Here is a 26,529-nt window from a genome sequence, read left to right as displayed (position 1 = left end):
TTTTAAAAAGTACAAAATTTCATTACTTTGGAACAGAGTTTAGGAACAAACTTAAATTAATGTGTCTGAACAAATTTACCTATTTTTGTTAGAACCCCTAAGATTACTGTAACTAAAAGATTATTGAAAAAAATATTTTCAAGTTTTTACTCTCCCATTTTTTTTTAAGTCAATGGGACTTCACAGTGTCCTGCTCTCCATTAATCGGTCAGTATGGGTCTGAGTTGGTCGGACGATAGATATGTTTTTTGGTGCAATCCTCTCCCAACAGTCCCTGCTAATTCTAGCTCAGTCCTCTCTAGTACAAAGTGCCACTTTCTGCAGAGGTTCTATTATGTGGTCCAACCAGAGCTGGTGTGAAACTAAACCCATTTTCATTGTATTTTTAGTTATTTTCCTGAAGATTGATTTGCAATTACATTGACTATTAAAACATTTTGATTTGCAACTAAATATAGCCTTTTGCAAGACAAGATGTTAGTGTATTGTGATGGGGCAAAGCCAGATGGCTACAGTAAAGTAATGAGGAACAGATACATTAGTCCCAGGTTAAACAAATCCCTGGTACCATGGTAACCAAATGGCAGTTGCTCCAGATTAATCAAGACACCTGGGGCCAATTAAGATCCTTCTAGAAGGCAGTGGAGATAGCTAGATTGATTGGGACACCTGAAGCCAATCAAGGGCTGGCTGGAACAAGTTAAAAGCCTCCCAATTACTCAGTGAGGCTTGGGTGTCAGGAGCTACGCTGTTGGAGGAATGACGCTGTATGAATCCATATCAGGTGCAAGGAAGGAGGCCCTGAGGTAATGATGAAGGAGATATTAAGTGGGGGCTGCTGTGGGGAAATGGCCCAGGGAATTGTACATGTCCTATTTCCAAAAAGGCAGCTACCATAGCTGCTAATTTTAGGGTCCCTGGGTTGGAGCCTGGAGTAGAGGGCAGGCCTGGGCTCCCCCTTCCCGTCCCTGATTAATCACTGAGACTGGGAGACAACAGAGACTGTGCAAGGGAGGATTGCTTCTCCTCACCTCCGTTATTGGCTTATGATGAAAATGGCTCAGTAAGCTGTGACCTTTGCCTCTAGAGAGAGAAGGGCTATGTGGAGGGTCACAGTGAGCCTCTGAGGCTAGCAAAATCTGCCAGGAAACGCAGGACCTACAGAGTCAAGGACAGAACTTTGTCACAGTATCTATACACACAGTTAAGAACTATATAGTTGAAAGAAGAAATCACCTTGTGCAGTAACGATGGCTCTTCGAGATGTGTCTCTCTGTGGGTGCTCCATTCTGTGTGTGTCAGTGCATCCCTGTGCCGGAGATTTCTTGCAGCAGTACTCGGTCTGGGTAAGGGTGCGCACAGGAGTCATCTCATGCAGCCGTTGGAACCTCCTGTAACGTGCGCTCCACCGACCATCCCCTCCGTTCTTTCTCTACCGCAGAGCTCGGCTGTATGAACTTCAAAGTAGAGGAGAGGAGGGTGGGTAGTGGAGCACCCACAGAGGGACACATCTCGAAGAACCATCGTTATTGCACAAGGTGAGTAACAACTACTACTACTTCTTCAAGTGGTGTCCCTGTGGGTGCTCCACTCTATGTGCTTGTAGAGCAGTACCCCACCAGGGATGGCAGGGGTTCGGAGTTATGTATAAGTGTGTGATGAGAGCACTGTAAGGCCAACGATAGAGTCTGAGACAAGGCTTTGGGTGATAGCGTAATGCTTTGCAAAACTGTGCTCTGATGTCCAGGTTGCAGCTCTACAAATATCTATTGAGGGGACATTGTTCAAGAATGCAATCGATGTCGCCATGGCTCGCATTGAGTGAAATCTGATGCCCACAAAGGGTTCTTTGTGATTCAGGTGGTAGCAAGTTTGAATAAAGGTAGAGACCCATTTGGAGAGTCTCTGGTCGATATTGTAGAGCCCTTGGAACACTCTGCTGTAGAGATTAATAGTCTTGGTGACTTGCGAAATGGTTTAGTTCTGTCCAAATAGAAGGCTAAAGCCCATCTGACAACTAGCATGTATAAGGTTGCTTCTCGAGAGTCATTACGTGGCTTGGGATAGAAGGCAGGTAAGTGTATGGTTTGGTTAATATGAAAATTTGTAGCCACTTTCGGCAAGAATTTTGGGTGAGGACGTAACATGATTTTGTCTTTCGTAAATACACTGTATGGTGGTTCAGCCATCAATGCTCCTATTTCGTTGACACGTCTGGCAGACGTGATTGCCACTAGGAATGTGACCTTCATTAACATATGAAGGGGCGAGTGGGTTGCTAGAGGTTGGAAGGCTGGTCTTGTGAGACATTTGAGCACAAGATTGAAATTCCATGGTGGTGCAGGTTGACATACTGCTGGGAACATGTTCTGTATACCTGCGAGAAAGTGCCATGTAATTGGGCGAGCAAATCTTGAAGCCCCTTCTAACTGTTCATGGAGGACCGTAATGGCAGCGAGCTGTTCTTTAATAGAGCTTATTGCTAACCCCATTTCCTTCAATTCTAGTAGGTAGTCTAGGATCATAGACAGAGGCGCCTTGGTCGCATCCCGCTGTTTTTGCTGACACCAAAGGGAGAATCTTCTCCACTTGTGGCGGTAAGTATTTCTAGTGGTGAGGCGACAGCTGTTTAGTAATACCTGTTTTACTTTCTGTGAACAGTTCAATTCCCCATGTTGGAACCACAGACGAGCCATGCTTTGAGATGGAGTTTCACTGGGTTTGGATGGAGTGTCAGGCCCTTGTTCTGGGACAGGAGGTCAGTCTGGAAAGGCAGCGGTTGTGGGGCACAGATTGGTAGGCGTGAGAGGTACAGAAACCAAGTCTGTCTGGACCATGTAGGGACAACGAGAATGACGTATGCTCTGTCGAGTTGTATCTTGCAGATGACCCATGGGATCAGTGGTATTGGTGGGAAGGTGAGTGATGAGTTCCATGGGATGAGGAAGGCATCCCCTATCAATCTCGGTGCCAGGCCTGCCCTGGAGCAAAATAGTGGACATCTGTGATTTATCACTGAGGCAAAAAGGTCAATTACTGGGTGACCCCATTTTTGGAATATTGTATTGAGAACACTGTCATGGATTTCCCACTTGTGTTCCTGTGAGAAGTGTCTGCTGAGGTTGTCGGCTGTAGTGTTTTGGCACCCTCGTAGGTATGATGCTGTGATGTTTATACTGCTGCGGATGCAGAAGTTCCATAAATTCATGGCTTCTACGCATAGTTAGTGAGACCTGGCTCCTCCTTGGTGATTGATGTAAAACATGCATGCCACATTGTCAGTGAGAACAGAGATTGAGGTTTCTCATATGAGTGGAAGTGTCAGCATGCATTGTGTATTGCACGGCGTTCGTATGTAGTCGGGTTTTCATCACCGACCACTTGCCTTGTGCATTCCGGTGACCCAAGTGGGCACCTCAACCTATCAGGGAGGCATCTGTTGTAACAGTCACTGACGGGGTCTTGTTGAAAGGGAATCCCAGAGCATACATTCCCTGGCTGTGTCCACCACTGTAGGGAGAGGATAACCCTTGGTGGTAGTGTCACACACGTGTTGAGAGAGTGTTTGACGGGTGTATGTATGGACTGTGCTCAACGAGTGCCGCAGACAGCACACATGGAGTCTGGCATACTTTACTATGAAAGTTGTAGCTGCCACAAGTCCCAGGATCTGAAAGCATGTCCTCACTGAAGTTTGTGGGCTGATGGTCACCATGGAAATAAGATCGGTCAATGTAGTGAATCTGTGGTTTAGTAATATTGCCTTGGCTTGTACGGAGTCTAGGTTGGCTCCGATAAACCCCAATCGCTGAGTTTGTTCCAAGGTGGATTTTTTTTCTTTTATCTCTAGACCTAGCTGGTGAAACAGGTCTATTGTGGTCTTCAGCATGCCTGCCATTTCTTGTCAGTTGGCACCCTTAAGAAGGCAATCGTCCAAATAGGGGAAGATTATGACTCCTTTGTGTCATAAATGTGCTGCTACTACCGCGAGTGTTTTTGAGACTACGTGGGAAGCAGTGGACAGTCTGAAGGAAAGGACCCTGAGTTGGTAGTGGTTGGGTCCTACTGTAAACCTCAGGAACTGTCTGTGGGCAGGATGCATTGTAATATGGAAGTATGCATCTTGGAGGTGGAAGGCTGAAAACCAGTCCCCCCCCGTCTACTGCTGGGATTATTGGGGCCAGTGTGACCATTCTGAACCTGTGGTTGCGTACGAACCTGTTCAGTTTTCGGAGATCTAAGACTGGTCTCCATCCTCTCCTTTCTTCTCTGTCAGGACATATTTGGAATAAAAGCCCTTCCCTCATTATAGATGTGGTACTAGTTCTACAACACCCAGCAGTAGGAGGTGGCCTACTTCCTGTTGCAGAAGGTGCTCGTGAGAGGGGTCCCTGAAGAGGAACGGGGAAGGGGCAGAAGAAAGGGGGGCTGGCTGTGAAAGGAATAGTGTAGCCAGATTATATGATCTCCAAAACCCATTGATCTGTGGTTATCGCAGCCCAGGCATGGTAAAATGGGCATAGGCAGTGACCAAAATTGTGGGATGAGGTATCCGTTGGTGCTAGAGATGTGGAGAGGTCGTGCATACCCTCGACCTCAAAATTCTGGCTTAGATTTAGATGGATGGGTGGACGAAGCCTGGTTCTATGGAGCTTGTCGTCTCTAAGACTGTTGTTTGGGTCTGTTCTGAGTGAAGTATCGTGGTTGTTGACGGTTAAACGAGGTATCTCGTTACCCCTGGTATGGTGTAAAGAGAGAGAGTGTTTTTCAGGCAGTGGGTGTAGGCCTAATGTACGCAGTGTCGCTCGGGAGGCCTTCATAGTATGGAGGATGTTGTCTGTTAGGGATAAACTATTCACATCTCAATCGAAGGGGAGGTCCTCCACTTTTAGCTATAGTTCTTTTGGAATTCCCAAAGCTTGCAACCATGATATTCTTCTCATAACCACAGCTGTTGCAGTTGTTTGGGCAGCTGTGTCCACTACATCCATTGAGGCTTGCAGCGCTGTGCGGGCTATTAACTGACCCTTGTTGATAATGGCATTGAGTTGAGGACGTTTATGCTCAGGGAGGTCCTCCACAAGCTCTTCTATTTTACTATAGTTAGAGTAGTCGTAATTTGCTAGTAGAGCAGAACAGTTGGCAACATTAAGCAGAAGGGTGGCTGAGTAAACTTTCTGCCCAAAGAGGTCCAGTCTCTTGTGTTCTTTATCTTGCAGTGAGGAGTGGAAATGAGGCGTTGATTAGCAGCCTCTACCACCAGAGAACAGGCTTGAGGGTGTGAAAACAAAAATTCCATGCCTTTGGCTGGAACGAAGTATTTTCTGTCAGCCCGTTTGTTGGTGGGTGGTGCTGATGCCGGTGTTTGCCATATGGCCTCCACAGGCTCCATTACAGCCTCATCCATGGGGAGGGCAATCTTGGTGATGCCGGTTGTAAGATTTTTAACAACTTACATTGTTCCTCATGCACCTCATGTAAGGCAATTTCTTGGCTGTTTGCTACTCTTTTCAAGAGTTCTTGGAACTGTTTCAGGTCATAGATTCATAGACTCTAGGACTGGAGGGGACCTCGAGAGGTCATCAAGTCCAGTCCCCTGCCCTCATGGCAGGACCAAATACTGTCTAGACCATCCCTGATAGACATTTATCTAACCTACTCTTAAATATCTCCAGAGATGGAGATTCCACAACGTCCCTAGGCAATTAATTCCAGTGTTTAACTACCCTGACAATTAGGAACTTTTTCCTAATGTCCAACCTAAATCTCCCTTGCTGCAGTTTAAGCCCATTGCTTCTTGTTCTATCCTTAGAGGCTAAGGTGAACAAGTTTTCTCCCTCCTCCTGATGACACCCTTTTAGATACCTGAAAACTGCTATCATGTCCCCTCTCAGTCTTCTCTATTCCAAACTAAATAAATCCAATTCTTTCAGCCTTTCTTCATAGGTCATGTTCTCAAGACCTTTAATCATTCTTGTTGCTCTTCTCTGGACCCTCTCCAATTTCTCCACATCTTTCTTGAAATGCAGTGCCCAGAACTGGACACAATACTCCAGTTGAGGCCTAACCAGCGCAGAGTAAAGCGGAAGAATGACTTCTCGTGTCTTATTTACAACACACCTGTTAATGCATCCCAGAATCACGTTTGCTTTTTTTGCAACAGTATCACACTGTTGACTCATATTTAGCTTGTGGTCCACTATGACCCCTAGATCTCTTTCTGCCATACTCCTTCCTAGACAGTCTCTTCCCATTCTGTATGTGTGAAACTGATTGTTCCTTCCTAAGTGGAGCACTTTGCATTTGTCTTTATTGAACTTCATCTGGTTTACCTCAGACCATTTCTCCAATTTGTCCAGATCATTTTGAATTTTAACCCTGTCCTCCAAAGCAGTTGCAATCCCTCCCAGTTTGGTATCGTCTGCAAACTTAATAAGCGTACTTTCTATGCCAACATCTAAGTCGTTGATGAAGATATTGAACAGAGCCGGTCCCAAAACAGACCCCTGCGGAACCCCACTTGTTATACCTTTCCAGCAGGATTGGGAGCCATTAATAACTACTCTCTGAGTACGGTTATCCAGCCAGTTATGCACTCACCTTATAGTAGCCCCATCTAAATTGTATTTGCCTAGTTTATCCATAAGGATATCATGCGAGACCGTATCAAATGCCTTATTAAAGTCTAGGTATACCACATCCACCGCTTCTCCCTTATCCACAAGGCTCGTTATCCTATCAAAGAAAGCTATCAGATTGGTTTGACACGATTTGTTCTTTACAAATCCATGCTGGCTATTCCCTATCACCTTACCACCTTCCAAGTGTTTGCAGATGATTTCTTTAATTACCTGCTCCATTATCTTCCCTGGCACAGAAGTTAAACTAACTGGTCTGTAGTTTCCTGGGTTGTTTTTATTTCCCTTTTTACAGATGGGCACTATATTTGCCCTTTTCCAGTCTTCTGGAATCTCTCCAGTCTCCCATGACTTTCCAAAGATAATAGCTAGAGGCTCAGATACCTCCCCTATTAACTCCTTGAGTATTCTAGGATGCATTTCATCAGGCCCTGGTGACTTGCAGGCATCTAACTTTTCTAAGTGATTTTTAACTTGCTCTTTTTTTATTTTATCTTCTAAACCTACCCCCTTCCCATAAGCATTCACTATGTTAGACATTCCTTCAGACTTCTCAGTGAAGACTGAAACAAAGAAGTCATTAAGCATCTCTGCCATTTCCAAGTTTCCTGTTACTGTTTCTCTCTCCTCATGAGCAGTGGGCATACCCTGTCCTTGGTCTTCCTCTTGCTTCTAATGTATTGATAAAAAGTCTTCTTGTTTCCCTTTATTCCCATAGCTAGTTTGAGCTCATTTTGTGCCTTTGCCTTTCTAATCTTGCCCCTGCATTCCTGTGTTGTTTGCCTATATTCATCCTTTGTAATCTGACCTAGTTTCCATTTTTTATATGACTCCTTTTTATTTTTTTTTATCTGATGTCGTACGGGTAGACGGTGTTGCCACTTCGTCTGGTGCAGAAGATAAGTGTGGGGCAGGAGGCGAATCACCCAGGTCTGCTGTGATAGTATCTCTTCCTCTTCTCTGTGTCGGGGGGTCAGAGGTTTCTCTGTGTGGAGTGATGGGTGTACTCTGGAATTGCTTGTTGCTAGGGAAGGGGGACCATCATACGGGTTCTGGTATGTAGGCCAAGGACCCCATTGTGGCCATTGCACGGGGTAAGGTGGTAATGGGTACGGCAAGCACTGTGCATACCAGGGCTGTGACTGCTCGGAGGGATGAAGCTTAGGCTTCACAGCATTCCATGTAGGTCTCATCTGTGATGGGGATGAACGTTGAGAGGAGACATGATTGTTCTGCACATCTCCTTCCTTGCCAGTATGCATGGAGAGTGGTGCAGGAGATGAAGGATGGTACCTTGCTATGTAGTTCGGAGTGTTCGGTGCCGAGCAGTAGTGACTGCTGTGCCAAAGAAACTGCTATGTCAGCAGGACTCAGGAGTTGGGCTGGTCCCACCTTGGTATTGCGGTTGATCATTGAAGCACTGACCAGTGCTGGATTCAGCTTGTTAGGCAGCAGCCAATCTTGGGTCAGTGCCGGCAGCATCGATCATGGTGCCGCTGCCTGTGCCGCGCTCTGCACTGGGGTAGTCGGTGCCGTGGAGGACACTTGACGTCTCAACTCCAATGCCACGCGTTGGGGCTCACTGAGGGATGGTGCCAAAGGAGCCCGGTGCCTCGTAAGTGCTCACTCTGGGTGAGTGGAGCACTGAGGGTAAAGACCTCACTAGGAAAGCACTTGTTTTCTGAGAGACCCTTGCTGAAGAGGTTTAGGCTCGCTTCCTGACAATTTTGGAAGTCAAAGCCTTATCAGAGCTCAGGGATCTTGGTTTATGAGATTCTCCAGAGGACATCTCTTACGGAGGTTGGAGGGATTTCTCCAGCAGAAGCATTTTCAAGCACGTCACGTCTTGCCCTTGTTAAGTTGGTGCAATGTATGCATTTCTAGGAGATGTGAGTTTCTCCCAGACAGCGAATGCAGGATTTGTGGCCATCAGAGACCTGCATCGGTTCACAGCAGGAGTCATACTTTTTAAATCCTGTTCAGCCCAGCATGACTGCAGGTAAGACTCTCCTGCCTCTTGAGAGATAAGGGTGGGAGTTAATTGTAATGGTAAACTGTAGAAACTGTTCCCAAATGGGGAGTTAAGAAGAGAGAAATTCTTCTTTTCTTTTTTTTTTCTGAAGAAAAACCTCTAAGAGGAACTAACAGAACCAAGTATAGACTAGTATTAAACAATGCAACTAAGTATAGACTAAAAAAAAGTCCCTATATAACTTGTAACTTTTTTTTTCCCTCCTCCTCCTTCTTCCAGAAAGTAACAAAGAGAGCACTGCTGCAGAGCTCCGTCTGCAGCCAAGGATGGTTGAGAAGGAACTGAGGGGACAGTTGGGGAGCACGCACTACAGGAGGTGCCAACAGCTGCACGAGACAACTCCTGTGCGCACCCTTCCCCTGACTGAGTACTGCTGCAAGAAATCTCCAGCAGAGGGATGCACCAACACCTAGAGTGGAGCACGCACAGGGACACCACTCGAAGAAGAATTACATTTATTCAGAATCATAATGTTTATATTTTATTATGTTAATTTATTTATTTATTTATTTTATACTTTATAGTAAGCTCTATTTGGATAGGGATTCAAATGCAATTAAATGCAGAAAAGCAGCATTTAAAAATGGTTTTAAATAGAACTACTTTAAACGTGCTAGCCTCCAATCTAGGTTACTGCAGCTCACTGTGGCAAACACATCCCTCAAATTATACTATAGAATAAGTTACATTTGAGCCTAAATGAAATCTGTGATACCAGCACAAAGTGGGTCCTAATCTCCTCCAGTAGGCCCTGAAGTGCTGGATCACACATACAGCATTTCAGTGCTTACCTTGTCCAGGTTATGAGAGAACCACGTTTTATTTTGAAATTCTAGTTGAAACATTCTGGAACTTTAATTTTCAGGTTACGTATTTAGTCTTTAGTTTCAGAACAAAAGTTCGCTTAAATTTGAGAGGGAAGGGGGCCTGTATAAAAAATGTGCATAGTTTGTATTAATTCAGAGCAAGTTCTTGGCCGTTTAAAAGACAGCATTAGGATTATTATCCTTATTTAACAGATGCGGAAACCTGGAGCACCTCCAAACCTGTCATGGTAACAGGTTCCACTATAAAAACAACTCTGAGAGGTACAGCTTGTCAGTACTCCCAGATATTATCAAATGGATTCTAAAAGCACAGGTGCCTATGTATGGGGGCCTTTATCCAACAAAGAAGTATTTGGCTCAAAATGAGCTCACATCAACCATATAGTTTGGTTTAGGAGGATTAGATTTATCATCAGTAAATGTCAAACATCAATTTCACTACAAACTGATGAAGAAGTATTTCCATCAATAACTGAAATTTACATAGGCAAAGGAAGAAAAATGCTGCTTGAGACCCTACACAAGGCTATTTATCTTGCATATTTTGACACATTGACTATTTGTTTTAATGGTTATAAAACAAACTTTTTAAATCTCAAGATCTGTCAATCAATAATTGTCTGACACACCCACAACTGTGAAAATTTAAACTGATAATGAAAAAAGTTTAAAAATAATCAAATTCTGCCAAGCCTACATCTAGTTCAGTGATTGTCTGTAACTAAAAATATTAACACAAAGAAAAAACAAAAGCAAACACCATGAATCAAAGTTTAGACAAAACTTACAGTAGAATTCAAAGGTTCTTTAGTTTCCTCTGTGCCTTCCATTAATCGAGAGAGACTGCCCTTTTCCGTCTTTTCAAGATCTCCTGGTTTCTCAACTGAGTTTTGCTTATTTGTTTTCTCCTTTTTTAAGCTACAACTTGCTTGAGGTTCACAATTCTTTTCAGACTCTTGTTCAACTCCAAGCGTGCACAGTTTCTGCTCTTCAAGTGCAATCTCTCTATCACAGTTTTGATCTACATTGGTTTTCACTCTAAAAATTGTTTGATCTTGAGACACAGGGTGCAATCCACACTGTAAAATAGATAATCTGTGTTATTCAGACAATTAACTGGGCATATTAAAGTGATTTAATCTGAGCAGGCAGCTTAAGACCTGCTGGCATTTTATCCAGTGGTCTAATTATCAGACTGAAGAGCATGGCTCCCTTCTCTAAGAAGAATATCATAATTTGCATTTTTCGAAGAGTGTGAATAAATCTCTAATTTCAGGAAGCATTCATGAACTGAACTAGTTTCATATAGGTCATATTTAATGTGTTCTGTACAACTTAGACTAATCTGCAAGTTCCTATTTTCCAGTTCCTTTCACTGGCAATCCTCATTCATAGGCTGACTTGGGAGTGAACTCAGAAATCACATATTAAGAGTTATTTAGATCTACAGATACTGAAATCTTGCTAAGGTTTCAACATTTAAAAAGTTTTACGCTACTTCAGCTCACAATCATTAAATAAGGCTAATACTCCATGGTGTGTGTTCTTTCAGAATGCTCTATATTACCAAAAATGTTAATCCACGTACCATCCTTTCATATAGGAATTTATTCTCTCTGGACAACTGTAGGGGAATGGAATTAAGCTGGTTTTTCAGATGACCAGGTAACTGCTCTAAAGACAGCACTTAGTTAAACTAAGCCACCTTTTTAAACATGAAAATTATAAGAACAAAATCTGTACAGTTAAATAGTGAAAACTAAATTATTCTAGGCTTAGCTTGAATAGCTATTAAAATGCTCAATTGTTAATGTACGCTAGATGGTACCTTGTAATGCTCTTCTCTTCGTGCATTTGGTGTACCACCTGGCAGCAGAACTTCAGAGCTTCTGTTGCCATTTTGAAGTCTCATGTGATCATCTCCTCTGTCATGAGGTCCTCCACTGATGGCACCAACATTCCTTCTGTAATTGGAATCTGAATCACCTGCACTATAATGTATTTGTTCCCAGTGCTGTCTGTCACTTGAAGGAAGTGAAGGAGATGGTTTCCGGTCAGGACCTGTTAAATGTTTCAGCGTAGCAACTGATCTTCCTGCACCATAGCAGAAACCCTAAAGAAAAGACACTGTCTCCTTAAGTATAACAGACATTCCCTTTCGCAGCTTGTACAGTTTTCTTCTTTGCTTTTTCTACATACTTTTACATCTCTACATTTCCACACAATAGTGTTTAAAGGGAAAATTTCAGTACATGATTTACCATTTTCTCAAGAGCTTTCCTACTTCAGAAAATTACTCTTAATTGACAAAGTGGATTTTAAAAAGTACACAATTTCATTACTTTGGAACAGAGTTTAGGAACAAACTTAAATTAATGTGTCTGAACAAATGTACCTACTTTTGCTACAACCCCCAAGATTATTATAACTGAAAGATTACTCAAAACATATTTTCAAGTTTTTACTCTCCCATTGGTCTGAGCTGGTCGGAGGATAGATATGTTTCTTGGTGCAATCCTCTCCCAACAGTCCCTGCTAATTCTAGCTCAGTCCTCTCAAGTACAAAGTGCCACTTTCTGCAGAGGTTCTATTATGTGGTCCAACCAGAGCTGGTGTGACACTAAACCCATTTTCATTTATCATGCAGCCTGGGATTTTGAACTATTTTAATTCAAATGATTTTTGTGCTTATACCAGTTGAGAAATAATCTTTTAAAAATATAACTTTTTTTTTGCACTTTTATAGTTCACATATCTTGAACATGGAGAAAAATTCACATTGCTGTGTTTTAAGTCAGGGGATCAACAAGTAAATCACAGAAAAAATAAAATATATCCAAGAAATAACAACTTTAAAATTTTAGCTTCAATGTTACCAAACTGTTATTCAGATCTATATACACTAATGCTTCTAAAATTTTAGATCAGTGGTTTTTTTGTTGTTGGTGGTTTTTAGTAGTTTTGTCCGTCATGGATACTTGAACTATTCATTTTGTTTTAGGTCTCACTAATGTGATCAAGAACATATACTGACCAGAACAGCCACAGCTAGGATGATTAACACTGGAACCTGTAGCATCATTGGTATCTCCTTCATAAGAGCTTTAATAAATTCACCAATTCCTTTCCCTATATGTTTCAATGGTTCTGTTACAAAATTGGTAAATGTAACAGCCAATACCTAAAATAAGAAATAGTAACAAGATGTGAGGATTCTTCTTCTTCAGTTTCCAAATACAAAATGGAAGGGTGAATGGTTTCTTTAGGGACAGCATATACCTTTGTTGGGGGGACTAGCCAAATGGGATTTACTAGTATTGTTTCATAGTATTTCTGACAAGGATCATCCTGGAATGTCCATGAACTTCTCAACCATTCTACAGTTAAAAGAAAGAAAAAGTAAGACAAATATATACGAAAGTGGCAAATGTATTTTATAATGATGTAATTAAGCATTTGGTGGCATTTACATTTTATATCCAATAGTCCAGTTTAAGCCTTCCCCCTAGAAAAATTAACTGAAATTTTACATGCCTCATTTCAGCTCAGAAGTTTGGTAAATTTTTAAAAAATATAATTATCTGGTTGGAAATTAAAGTTATCCAAGCACAGAAGAGGGCTGGGGGAAGGAAAACTTTTCTTAACATTAAATCTTTCCCAGCACTCTTTTAGACTTCAACACTTGGCAGTCCTGAACAAGGAAAGAGGTCTGCAATTTTTGCATTGTCTAAAGAGAAGATGAAAACACTGTCACTAGAGTTTGGGGCATTTTCAATGTTATTTCTTGCATATCTGTGATGAACTGGGATTTGTGAAGGGTGCTTTAAAGCGTGGTTTGTACTTTTGTTATTGTTAGAAGGTTGGCTCTCTGTCTTCAGACAGCTACTGGCTAAGGGTGATAGTGGAGGATCATAAAAGTGTACAGAAGGCAGTGTTTGCCTAGTTCAGTACCTTAAAGCTGTGGTTCCCAAAGTTGGGTCCCTGTGGTCCTGTGAATCCACCCTGGGTTCTGCGGAGGTCTGTCCCCCAAGCCACAGCGTTCCAGCTTTGCCAGAACTTTTGCAGCACAGAGGATGCCATTTTGTCCTCTGTTCACTGTGACCTCACACACATCATGCATGAGAGGTCATGCTGGACGGGGGAGTTCCCATGCTGGCACAGGTGTTTCTGTAGTACCTAGTTCGCCTTTGTAGTCCTCTTTCAAACAGGACTGCACTTTAACACAAACTAGACATCTTTTAGTTTGCGCCAGCAGTATCCACGCAGGGCAGTTAGCGCATAACACTTTTTGATACGCTCGAAATCCTGACGCTTATAGTCTGTACTGTAGCACAGTGTAGACATAGCCCTAGTCTCTATGTTACTTTTCTATGTGTTTTCAGGTGCAATTCCAGAGGCTGATAATTATCTTTTAAACTTTAAATTATCGGTAACCCAACTTTCACCCTCACTCCACAATAACAATTCAGATCAATTAGAGGCTCTTGATGTTAGTTACTGAACTCCCCAGGACCAGTGGCAAGGCTTTGGAGTGCATTTCCCTCCCCTTAATAATCCATCACTGCCATGCCTAGCAAGCTTCAGAGCTGGATGGACACAGTTTTATTCCTAACAAAAAGACATGGTTGCTAACATTTCTGTAGACAGCAAAAGTAATTCTTTCATGCTATCCATCATGGATGGTTTTACAAAAGTGTATGCAGTATTTTAAACTCGTAAGGTTTCTAGTGGCTATGGCAAGAAGTGTGCTATATTTACTATGTAAAGTAACTGGATGCATGCGGCAAAAATATCTAGTTATAGTTTGAAATAAAGAGAATATTTTTGTATGAGTTTATTTGTGTTGGTGAGTTACTGCAGTCCATGTATTCACAAAGTGAAATAACTGGAGGATAGACAAGTGGAATTCAAGCCAAGAGGATTTTCCTTTCCTTAGTTTAAGATACTGTGTACTGAACGGTACAGGACAGCCTGGGGAATATTCATGGGATAGAGAGATTTCAGATACAGATTTTACTAGTCAGTGCAAGGAGAAGTTTAAGCCCAGGAGGAGGTGAAATACCAGAATATAGCTTATGATAAGCCTGTATCTAATAATTTTGGAGATCAAATATAATAGCATGCTAATTATGTGTTAGATAAAGTATTAGTTGGCTTATCCAGTTATATGATCAGAGAATTTTTAATGCAAGATTAGAAAAAAAATAAAATAAAAATAAAAAAGCTACTTCTTGGGTGATCCCAGCACTGGCTTGTGTCTCATTTTATCACTGTTTGCCAGTTTTTCTTTAAATAAAAAGTATTAGAAAGGAAACATAACTACAACACCTCACCAAAAAGACTCTCGCTCCAGTCTATCTTCTTATCACATACTGTGTCATAATTTCCCATTCTGGCCACTTCAGCTTGATGCTGAGCAAAGGCTATCTGCAACGGAACCAGAATTAACCTTGGTAAAAGTGGTTTACACTGAATAAAAGACCATTATTTTCACTTTCTGCCATCAACCAAAAAGTGGTCTAAAATGTATTAAAAATAAAAATCTGCAAAAGCAAAACATCACAGCAAATCAAATTCAGCCAAAGCCTATTTGTTCCTTTAATAGGTCAACTTCAATGGACAAGTGGTTCATTTTCTTAACGGCTTTCAGTTCAAACAGCTTCATTACATTATTTAACTCTAGATTGGCGCAAAGAATTTTATTAGATATATTTATTTAAAGGGATAGTTTAAAAGAACGTGAAAAAACAAACAAACAGTCTCAACTGCCCTGACTACCCCTGCCAATTTTTGTGGTCTTACAACCTATTTTCCAATTTAAAAAATGTTTTTCTTCCCCTGTTGATGTGTAAAAGAAGACCTCATAAAATCCCAGAGAAATTGACTATATAGGGAAACAGCAAAACTGACTATGCATAAAATGAACAAACTGGACAATAGGAGAATTTACTTCTCCCTCAAATCTCTACTATAATAAATATAGATGTAATCTGTAACAACAGTAGGTAAAAATCTTTCGAATAAAGTGTAATTTTTAAATTGATGGGGTCCCTGTAAAATGCACATCTGCATGACTCTTCTTGACCAAAGATGCCAAAGCACATCAGAGATCTGCCCATTTTGTTTTAAACTGATCTAGCGATAAACTCAACTCTCAATTTCAAATTAAGGATCAAAGCCTCATACCTGGGCAAAGCAAATGTTCTTTGTGCAAGGGTTTTTAGGTAGGAACTGAAGAGAGAGAATCCTTATCCTAACACAACCCGAGGTACAGTGATTTGCTCTATGACCATTACTGAAGCTCTGAGTTTTAGCAGCAGCCGCTGCATAGTATATACCTACTATATAGGGTTTCAGCCAGTGAATCAATGTAGTACACAGATCAATTAGCCACTTCCTAAATCCCTCCCACCATGGTGCTTTGGAGAGTCACATACAGTCTTTAAACCCTCTGTAGTGGAATTATGATGGCTCCATTGCTTTTTGAACTCTGTGCTTCACTGCAGTGAGTAGAAGCAGGGATTTTAATCTAAATCTAATAATTTGTGCACTCTGAAGTCTCCATTACAGTATTCACTTTGGCAATCAATTACTGTATTTTATAATGTAACAAAAATAATCCCCAAACTCTCTGGATTATCATGGTTTAAAAGTTTACTGTTAAAAAACAGAGCCAGGATTTCTGATTTATTTACCTTATATAAGTAGATCCAGTTCCATCCACAACTGAGGAGAAAACTGATGAATAAAATGCGTTTTACCTGAGTATACCAACCAATGTGTGTCCATAGCTCAGTAGCTACAGTTACTGTAATGCATAACAAACACAAGAGTACCTGAAAAGTAAATGAGGGAGGAAAGTCATGAACCATATTTGGAGTTTTTCAAGCCTATTGCTAGTAAAAAGAGAGAATTACAAACATCTCTTTTTCAGCTTAATTTACCTAACTAGCTTCAAGACTGAACTTGATATGTTTATGGAGGGGATGGTATGATGAGATTGCCTACAAAAGCATGTAGCCAGTTTGCAACTGCTAGCAGCAAATATCTCCAACAGCCAGTGATGGGACATTAGATGGGGAGGGCCTTAGTTACTACAGAGAATTCTTTCCCAGGTATCTGGCTGGTGGGTCTTGCATACGTGCCCAGTGTATAACTGATCACCATATTTGGGGTCAGGAAGGAATTCTCCCCCAGGTCACACTGGCAGAGACCATGGGGATTTTTTGCACAGGTCACTCGCAGGTTTAAAATAGTGTGAATAGCAGATTCTCTGTAACCCGAAGTCTTTAAATTATGATTTGAGGACTTCAGTAACTTAGCCAGATGTTAAGGATCTATTACAGGAGTGGGTGGGTTAGATTCTGTGGCCTGTGATGTGCAAGAGGTCAGACTAGATGATCATGATGGTCTTTTTTGATCTTAAAGTCTACATGTCTATGAGTTAAAAAAAAAAGAAAAAAAGATGAGAACAATATTCTGAAAAGCCAGACCTCACAAGAGATGATACGAGCTTTCAGAGAACAAAGTGGAATTTGCTAAAATGAAACTGCTGGATCTGGATGCTACAGTGGATTTATATTGTAACAGGGAAAGTAATGAGATGATGACAACAGGAATGAATGAGGAAAAGAAAGAAAAAGGCACTGAGAAAAATGTACAGATGCCTTATGGGACTGAACAAAAAGGAAGGAACATCAGGAGGAACAGAAGCCTTGAGAAATAAGGAAACAGATTCAATTAATCCAAATACATTCAGGTTATGAGATTGTTGCCTCTTTTTTAGAGGACATCCTCTGCACTGTGGGAAAAGGAAATTTTTTCCTGACTTTAATGGTCATTCCATCATAACTTCACAAGATCTTCTATATTGGCACAAAATCTCTCACTATTTTCAGTTACATTTAACATTTTCAGTGTGATGGAATTGTTACAATGGCAAAGTACAAGAGTTAAAAACACAATGTCTCGTGGTTATTAACAGAGAATCACCACTCCAGCATCCGCAGCAGGGCAGTGAGGGAAACCTATTCTTGTCAGTGGTTTAAGCAGAGTAAGAAAGCAGCAGCAAGACTCCTCTATGGGACCTTGCAGGGAGGGAAAAAAGAGAGGCAGCACAGAAAAAGACCATTGAAGAGGGAGGTTAAAGCACCACTGGGACATGTTGAGTGGGATAAAGAATAATTAACATTCCAGTACATGGATTTTTACTTTGAATCAAATACACAGGCACATTTTGAATGATAAAGAGCTTTAAACTTGTGATTTATGAATTCACCACAGACCTTCAGTGGAATTATATCTCTCTACTCATGAGAAACTCAAAATCTACATTTTAACATTCCATATATTTTTAAATCTAAAGACACAGAATTATTAAAAGCTCCAATATTTAAACTAATCTTTCTCCTCTCTCACCAAAAGCATATTATACAGGTCAATCCCAAGTGCTGCATCAACAGAGTCCAAACTACATCTCCAAGGGTATCTCTGAAACCCTGTAGCTTAAGATCCAATATCTGGACCTGGATATCTAGGACTAAGAAGATGCACAACTCAATGGGCCACTCCACACAGAGATCCAAAAGGTGAAGAAGAAAGAGAAATAACTGTGAGACCAAGTGATAATTTCAAGCAGAAAAAAGTTATAAGAAAAAGGTATGAGGAAAAACAAAGTTAAAAATGCCTAATTTGGGCAAACAGGTCATCTTCACCTATTGGGATGAAAGAAGCGAGGAATTCTCAGCCAGCACTTTATGAAGGGAAGAGCATCATAAGTTTTACTTATTTTGATCCCCATTTACTGGTAGAAGGATATATTCAGTGACTGGGCTGGCCTATTAAAGAACACTGGAGAATACAAAAGTACAGAGAATCTCTTCTTTCTTACCATAAGCAAATTATATGGATCAATTCCAAATGTGTCCTCAAACCTCCATTTCCAAACTTCAAAATCATGATGTTTAAAATTAATCAGAATATTATTAACTGCATCATCCAAAGCGCCTGATTTCCAGTCCTCCTCATTGAGAAATCTGTTGATCTCCAAAAGAGCCTGACTTGTAAGGATGATCTCAGCATCATAATGCACATCACCAATGTTTTCATCAGGCTAAATGAAAGTAATACATAACAATGGTTAAACAGTTTACCTGCAATAGGAAATCTATCAAAAAGACAAATAAAAGGATGAAGAATTGCCTGAACTTTCCTCAAACCTGCAATATATCTCATCTATGCAGAGAGACCCATATTACCATATGGAGTCCTAAGGATGAGCCCTAATTATGCATGGTCATAAGTATCTTTCTGTGTGGGTCAGTCTGCAAGATCAGAGTCACATTTGGTATCTGGGGTTTCTATAGCCTTTTTGTTCACTCTTCTGTACCAATGAAACTGCTAATTCACATACCTTCGAAGTTCATGTGTCATAACTTTATTAAAATATTTATGGAAAAAGAAGTGGAACCTCATGTTAAATGTTTTATTAGGATTTCAAAACACCTCTTCACTTGCAGTATTAACAGCTAATCTATTCTCAAACAGACTGGAAAATCAAATTTGTAGCTGGAAGGACAGAAAGAAAAACGGCATTGTTCATTGGTGAATACTTTACTACAAAAAGGAAGAAGCGCTCACTGCTCCTTAAAAGAAATGTTATCATCTGCTTCTTTCTTGTAATGCTGTTAACTGATTGTTTTGCTCATATTTAAGAAAAAATTCTCTCTCTGCCTCAAGATAAGGAAAAAGTTACATCCAACGACATCAGAATGAAATCATCAGTAATTGACTGATCTTGCTTTATGCAAGCTCCTGTAAACAAGTGAATTAATGACCTGGAATTATCAAACAACAAAAAGACTGAACAGAACTTGTCTCTTCAAGTACCTCTTCAAGGTAGCATGCGCATTGTCTCAGCAGTGGCTGCATCAGTGGACTGATACATAAGTATTCTGAACATCAATTATCTCCTTTTGAATACTTTATAAATTATGTCAATTATATTCTCTTCTCTACATGGCAAATCTTGCTCACATCTCCGTAGATGTAGAGGGCTCTCTGGAAGCAGAACTGGAGCCTTTCAATGAACAAACAGGAGGGCAGCACTTGGGAAGGCTGCATGGGGAGTGCACATCTTCAGTTACAGTGCAGCCCAGCTTCATGTGGGCTCTCTTTGCAGCTGTGGACACACTGGGCACAAGAGGGCTAGGGTTGCAGGTGCATAATTTTGCTGTATGTATTTGAATTTAATGTAGCATAATTTAATCGGTAAAACGTCTTTTCACTATGATTCCCTTTATCTTAATTGTCTTAGTTTGGAGTAACTAGAATACTTAAATCATTATGTTGTTTTGATTTGTAATAACAAAAAATATATAAAGTAGCAGTTAAAATTCTACCATATTTTCATTAACATTTGAATACTCACAAGGCCAAGTCTTCCAGCTTCAATTAAAATCTTATTCAAGTATCTCCTAAAAACATAAATGCTATGGCTTTCACTTAACTTGGTCTTCTCTTTCTTCTCATACTCTTCAATCTGGAGCAATAAAGCAAATTCTAAGTTACAGTCTTGACACATTAATTAAGCAAAGGATAAATAAAGTTTCCAGTGACTGAAACAAGTTCCTATAGCCTAATATAAACTTGTTGCAGCTAATGTATCACATAGAAACATAGTAACGTACTTAAGAACAACAGATGGCACACTACTTTCCATGGCACTTGTTTCAAAGTCATAAATGTTGTGGACTTTTAACCTTCTGATGATGTGGTCTGAATCTTAACCTCAGTATATTCCTGGGACTAGAAAAACTAAAGATTTGTTCATCCCTCAGTAGTTTGATGTTTAGAGCAGAAGAAAATCTGTATAAGTTCAGTTATAAAAATCAGTTATGTATTAAGTGAGATCTGAAAGGGCCAGCGCAGAACTCTCAACCTGGGGTGGGATGGGTCGGAGAAGCATCCACATGATCAAGGTGGCTTTAAGCCATATTTGGAATCCCTGATCCTGGCCTACTCTGAGGGATTGAAAAGCTCCCCACATAATTTAGACAGCCCTGCAAGCTAGCCTAAGTTACAGCAGTATTTTGGGGCTGCCCTACGGGCTGCAACGTTGCCTAGAATCTCCACAAGCCTATGTGTTGTGGCCCTATATCTGACAAACAGCTCACACCACTAGCCCTCTGCCCATTTTTCATATTACACACACACACACAGTGAAAGAGAGGTAGGTCAATTTTCCTTGTTTCTAGTCAGTTTAACTTTTTAGTTCCCATGACTAACACAATGCTCCAATAGTTTAGTTGCCAGCACTGAAGGGAAGAAGATTTAATTCCAACCAAAAATCTATTCTCCCACTGAAGTTTAAAATTTCATGTACATATTTCTATTAGCGTTGTCAAAGTGTGTGTGTATTCTGGTTTTATTTTTTTGTTTTTTTTACAATAGGCAATCGCACACAAAGCATACATTTTGAGCATTGCCTTCCTGTCAATACCGTTCTAAAATAAGCCAAAAATACAACAGACAACACACAGATATCCGCAGACTTGGCATATTAATCACATTAAAAGGCTGAAATATGAAGTACTACTGCACAAAAAATAAATTGAATGGCTTTAATCAGCAACACCTCAACCCCCAAAACAGACCAATCCTCTAGTAATTCATCAGTTCCAAGCCAATATTTCTGATGATTCTAGAAAAAAAATGTAAAAAGATGGAAAATACTTTAGATTTCCTGATAGTGTTCTGAATGAATATAAAGCTATAAGCAAACCTTCTGAATTAAGGATTCTAATTTCCTATGGCACTCTGATACTGCTGCAGTGCTTGGCAAGTTCACAACAGCATCTGGTTCCTCCCTATTCTCAGAGTCATCATAATTTACCTGCAGATAGAGTAAAGAAAAATTAGTCATAGTTTTAGGCAAGATTTTGGTTAATGCAGGCTAATGCTATCTTTTAATCAATCAGGTCATCTTATCCAATACATGCTGAAAATAGAGCAGATGGATGGGGTACCAGGATAATCCTCTGTGATGTGTTCTGGCTCCCACTGAAGTCAACAGCAAACCTCCCACTGACTTTAATACAAGTAGGAGCTCAGATTCTCCAATGCTTGACATACTTAATATTACTTTCATGAAAAGGAATTTCACTCTAAACATTTAAAGGCAAAATGGCAAATGTCCCCAAGATGTATATTCAGAACTAATAGCATCCTTGATTAAATACCAACATTAGCTTACTAACTGCAGTTGGTGTAAATATTTTCCAAAGTATTCAGATTACATTATACCCTTTATAATATGAAGCTTCCCCAAACATAATTTTTCATCCCAAAGAAATCTCTCATTTCTCAGCGTAAAGTAGCAGCAAAACGTATTACTGTTTAGTGTAAATCCAATTTCCTTGTTTGGAAACAGACTTGCCCTCTCCAGTGGAAAAACATGGAGATCAGGAAGAGGAAAACTTTGCCGAGATTTGCTGAGATTATTCTATCATAAATAATGGAGATGAAACAGACAAGGCTATTCGGCCCCACCAAAATGCAGAGATCCCACTCCTCACTGGCCCCCTCCAACTCTTCTGTTCTTGCCTATAAACTTGGCTCCAACGAAGAGTCTTCCTCAGATTGAGTTTTTGGGGAAATTTCAACTAAAATAGTTGCCCCATTTCTGAGAATGAGGCTAGGGAAAAATATGTTGTTTTACCCATGTTAAATCCTGACATCCTGTTCTTTGAGATCCTCTAGTGGCCCCATGCTCTGGAATTGAAATTTGGCAGGGAAGGGTCCTTTGTGTCTGGGAAGTGCCTTTTGCTGTCCCCATGAAAATCCACCCCAATTTGGCCAAGTTATAAGATGCTGAAAAATCACAGTTAGCACATGCTCAGCAGACTTGCTAGAGCTTGGCAGCTAAATCCCCCAAAGATTCTTTTCTCAGAGGGCATGCTCCAGCCAGGGCATTTGCAACAGACAGCAGTTGCAGGCTGGGCTGGGCAACAGAACTGAGAATAACAGTCCTGTGGACAAAACAGTATATAATCATGAGCATAATGCATACTCATAAGAGTGCTGAACTAATCATGTTCTTTAGACATATGAATCTATGTGTAACATACAGAGACACAGATACTTTTTTTAACCTTGGCAGGTCTTCTCATTGTTCCTGATGCTGCATCATAATTGAGCATGTCTGTGGGGTCAATCCATTCATCATCTTGAATTTCACCACCTCCTATCATGAGAGTTGCACACAGTACCAAGGGAACCAGCATCCTGAGTACAACAACAGAATCCACAAATGTAATTAAAACTGCAAAATGTGGTTAGATGTTGAATAATGTTATGAGACATCAACCTTTTCCCAACTTGTTTCCTATAAAAAAGATTTGTCTAAATAACTGTTTTGGCCAAAAGAAAATTATAATTTATGCTGAGAACTCAATGGTGTTAGCTCACCACACTGTTCTAACAGGTAAGAATTACTGGCTAAGAATGCAGAGATTAGCATATGTAGAAGTACAAATTTCACAGATACAAGCAAGCAGTGTTAAAAAAAATCAATACATTTTAGTTAATTTATGGAATACAAACCTCCCTTTGACTTCAATGGGAGCAGGATTCAGACCATTATCAGTAAGCAAATATATGGATGAAGTCACGATAACTGACAAAGGACTAAGACTCTACTAGAGTCAAGCTCAAAATACCTGAGTTTAAACTCATGTTTCCTTATTTGTTAAAACATGGATACAGCTCCATCACTAAGTTTTGTCTGATCCTGCAAACTCCGACTCTCACAAGCGAGCTTCACTCACTTAAGAAGCCTTGTTTTCAATAAGACTATTGCTATGAATAAGATTCCGCAGGACCGAATCCCAATTTTGCCTAGTTTTTCCCCTAATTATATGGCTTTCAATAATTATGACCTGAACATAGGAAAAAAATCTATCTTTTCACCTCACCTACTAGATGGATTTAACAATATTTTTGATTTTAAAGTAAAAGTGTTTCATTCAAGTGAATGAAAAAGATCTAACTTTCATCATTTCCTTTTGTAAATTAGTGTTTCTAATAATTTAAAACCTTAATAAATTGCTCCTTATACAGTATGTATAACATATTGTGAATTCTGCATTAAACATGCATAAAAAGGTAACAGGATATCCTACATAACCTCCTACATAAGAAAGCACTCTGAAGATTAAATAGATGTAAGTCAATAAATGCTGATTTATGGCAAGATCTTTATTTATTGAACAATGGCACAATATAGATCCCTGAGACCTGCAAGTGGATCCAGAGGGCTCCATATGCTTGGATAAAATTGCAGGATTGGAACTACTATTTGTTAAAGTAAATTATCAAAAGGATTAAAATATTACAAATCATACTGAACAGAAAAATACTAGAAAGTTTCATAACTACACGGTGTGAACAGTACCCATATTATATTTTCCTTTTCCAAATTCCAACCATGATAAGCATATCAAAGTGAGAAGTCAAGTAGTGAGCGGGACTTTTATTTTATAAATATACATGTGTAAAATAACTGGTTATGGATAAATATTGGTTGTACTATTATCCACATAGTGGCTTTGTGTGCCATTTTCTACCTACATTTACTACCAGTAACTACCAGAAAACCTATTACTGAACAACAGACAAAGAACAAAACAGGAATGACACATAACTGCTAAAATTTGGAAGAAAATAAATCCTCCCCCTATTAGTCTTTTGACGACTCCTGACAGATTCTGCAATCAAGCTAAAGCCTGGGACTTGAGTTGTGCTACGTCCAGCTACCCACAATCACTCTACAAACAGTAACCCTGTTGTACCACCACCACCTCACTAACCTGGGGGCTAGTCTCCTGCACTGCCACGGCCTTCAGGGAATCCCCCCACCAGCGGCCTCCAAACCCCACAACCCCCGGCCAGGGAACCGCCCCTCCGACTCCGAGTCTCACGAGCCAGAGACCCGCCCCCAACATAGGAGCCGCCCCCCAGAACCCGCGCGAGGGAGCCCCCCGCCCTCCAGCCCGGGAGCCGCAACCGCCCCCCACAACCTCCCCAGCAGCCTGCCCCCCCACGGGGGAACCGCTCCCCGAATCCCACAACCCCCCGCGAGGGAGGCCGCGCATACGCCCCAACCCCCTAAAATCCTCCCCAAATCCCGGCGGCGGCGCAGCCGCCCAGCGAGCGCCCCAGCTCACCTGCCCTCTCCCCCGCTCGGGTCCGGCAGCCCCGCTGCCAGCGCAGAGTGAACCGAGCGGGTCAGCGTATCCGCACGGAGAAGACAGGACCCCAATCCATGCACTCGGCGCTCCTCTCCATTCTGGACAGAAGCGACGCCGGCGGCGACGGAAACCAAACTATACGGACCGTGTGTTGCTAAGGAGCCGTCCGTTCAAAACGGCACACCGCGGGCGGGCAATGTAGGACACGGCTCAACCCTGACCTGAAAATGTCTTTTGCCTCCCTGCTGAAGCTAACATCAAGACTCCAACCAGAGACTTTCAAATTAATTCCAGTTCAGCAAACGGACACCATTAAATTAGGCTTGGATAAAGACACGGAGTGGATGGGTCATTACACAAAGTAAAACTATTTCCCCATGTTTATTTTCCCCTCCTGTTCCTCATAACTTCTTATCAACTGCTGCAAATGGGCCATTTTCATTACTACAAAAAGTTCTTATCTCCTGCAGGTAATAGCGCACCTTAACTGATCCCTCCTGTTAGTGTGTGTATGGTAACACATTGTTTCAGGGTTTCTCTGTGTATTTTATTTTTATATATATAAAAATATATATATAAAAATATTCCTACTGTATTTTCCACTGCATGCATCCGATGAAGTGGACTGTAGTTCACAAAAGCTTATCCTCAAATAAATTTGTTAGTGAGATGCCACAACTACTCCTGTTCTTTTAGCAAGGGTGCCATTACAGTGGTTTGCAGCATAAACTACTGTCAGCTGGACTGAGAGCAGACCAATTTTACAAAGACCCTTGGACAAGCAACTGTTTCTACCAATCTCAGATGGATTTTAAAATCAGAAAAGGTGAAAGGGTGTGTAGCCAGTCCTGGAGTGATCCAATTCTCTTCCCCCACGCCTTTGCACTTATTGTGACATTTTATGCTGCAGGTTTTTGTATGGTTTATCTTGTATCCAAATAATCGATTACAATGTTTTACCTTCTCTAATAATTTGGCAAGTACTTTATGATAGATAAAACTTGTCTAATCATATTTTCTCTCATACTACATTGTGCTTTATGCATGCTCTGACCATTAAATAGGTACTGGTAAAATAAATGAATCTCTTTGTCATATAAAAGTTTTCTTTCTAATGAAGTACCATATAAGGTCATACATTTGTATGGTACAACAATGCAAGAGACAAAGTTGAGTCTAGAATGAAGTACGCAGGTGAAAAATCATCTGCGACAAAAGTTACTACATTTGGATGTTGGACTCTTGCTGACAAATGAGAAACAGCACTAAACTCTTAAAGTGGTAAGAATAAAGCTAATCAGAAGATTCGATAAAGCAAAGCAAATATCAAGTTACATTTTCCAAATGATAATGGAACTGTGAATAAGGTGTCACGAAAAAGCAACACACAGTTGTCATATCAAAGGGAGGGGTAGCACACCTACAGGATAGATGGAGATATGGCAATTTACCAGCTGAGGATCTCCTCACATTTTCTACCTCTTTGATGGGTGTATTCCAAATTATTTTCCTCACACTCAGTGGTTTAAAGGTGCTGTGTGGAGCGGTGGACAAGATACCATTTTGGGGGAAAATTTCCCCTATGCGTTGTTTGGGTATTCTCAGATGCATGGTTAGGTGGTCTGAAGAGCACACAGAAGATAAGCTTGGAATCTCTCAAGTGTTAAAAATCAGAATCTGTATAGCTGCAGTGTTAACACAAATCACAACGGGGAAGCAGTGATTGGGACACAGACATGGAAAATGGAAGAGAAACCGAAGTTTTGTGGTAGTCAGGAATTCAG

The 26,529-nt window shown here is 40.7% G+C and overlaps 1 protein-coding gene across 1 annotated transcript in view; it reads right to left on the bottom strand.

Annotated features, from left to right (window-relative positions):
• CLCC1 (chloride channel CLIC like 1) overlaps positions 1–24,997 on the bottom strand; it is a 28,526-nt gene extending 3,529 nt beyond the window's left edge. The window contains 11 exon segments of the mRNA XM_050961436.1: positions 10,286–10,576; positions 11,326–11,610; positions 12,532–12,678; positions 12,777–12,874; positions 14,831–14,924; positions 16,193–16,333; positions 18,388–18,609; positions 19,927–20,037; positions 21,280–21,390; positions 22,649–22,781; positions 24,722–24,997. Of these exon segments, the coding sequence (XP_050817393.1) occupies positions 10,286–10,576; positions 11,326–11,610; positions 12,532–12,678; positions 12,777–12,874; positions 14,831–14,924; positions 16,193–16,333; positions 18,388–18,609; positions 19,927–20,037; positions 21,280–21,390; positions 22,649–22,780 (1,632 nt within the window). The 5' untranslated portion in view covers position 22,781; positions 24,722–24,997.
• Positions 24,998–26,529: the final 1,532 nt, after the last annotated feature.

The sequence above is a fragment of the Gopherus flavomarginatus genome, chromosome 7, assembly GCF_025201925.1.
Source record: "Gopherus flavomarginatus isolate rGopFla2 chromosome 7, rGopFla2.mat.asm, whole genome shotgun sequence".
NCBI classification, from domain to species: Eukaryota; Metazoa; Chordata; order Testudines; family Testudinidae; genus Gopherus; species Gopherus flavomarginatus.
The sequence above is the reverse complement of the archived record's forward strand: the minus strand, read 5'-3'. Positions and strand labels throughout refer to the sequence as shown.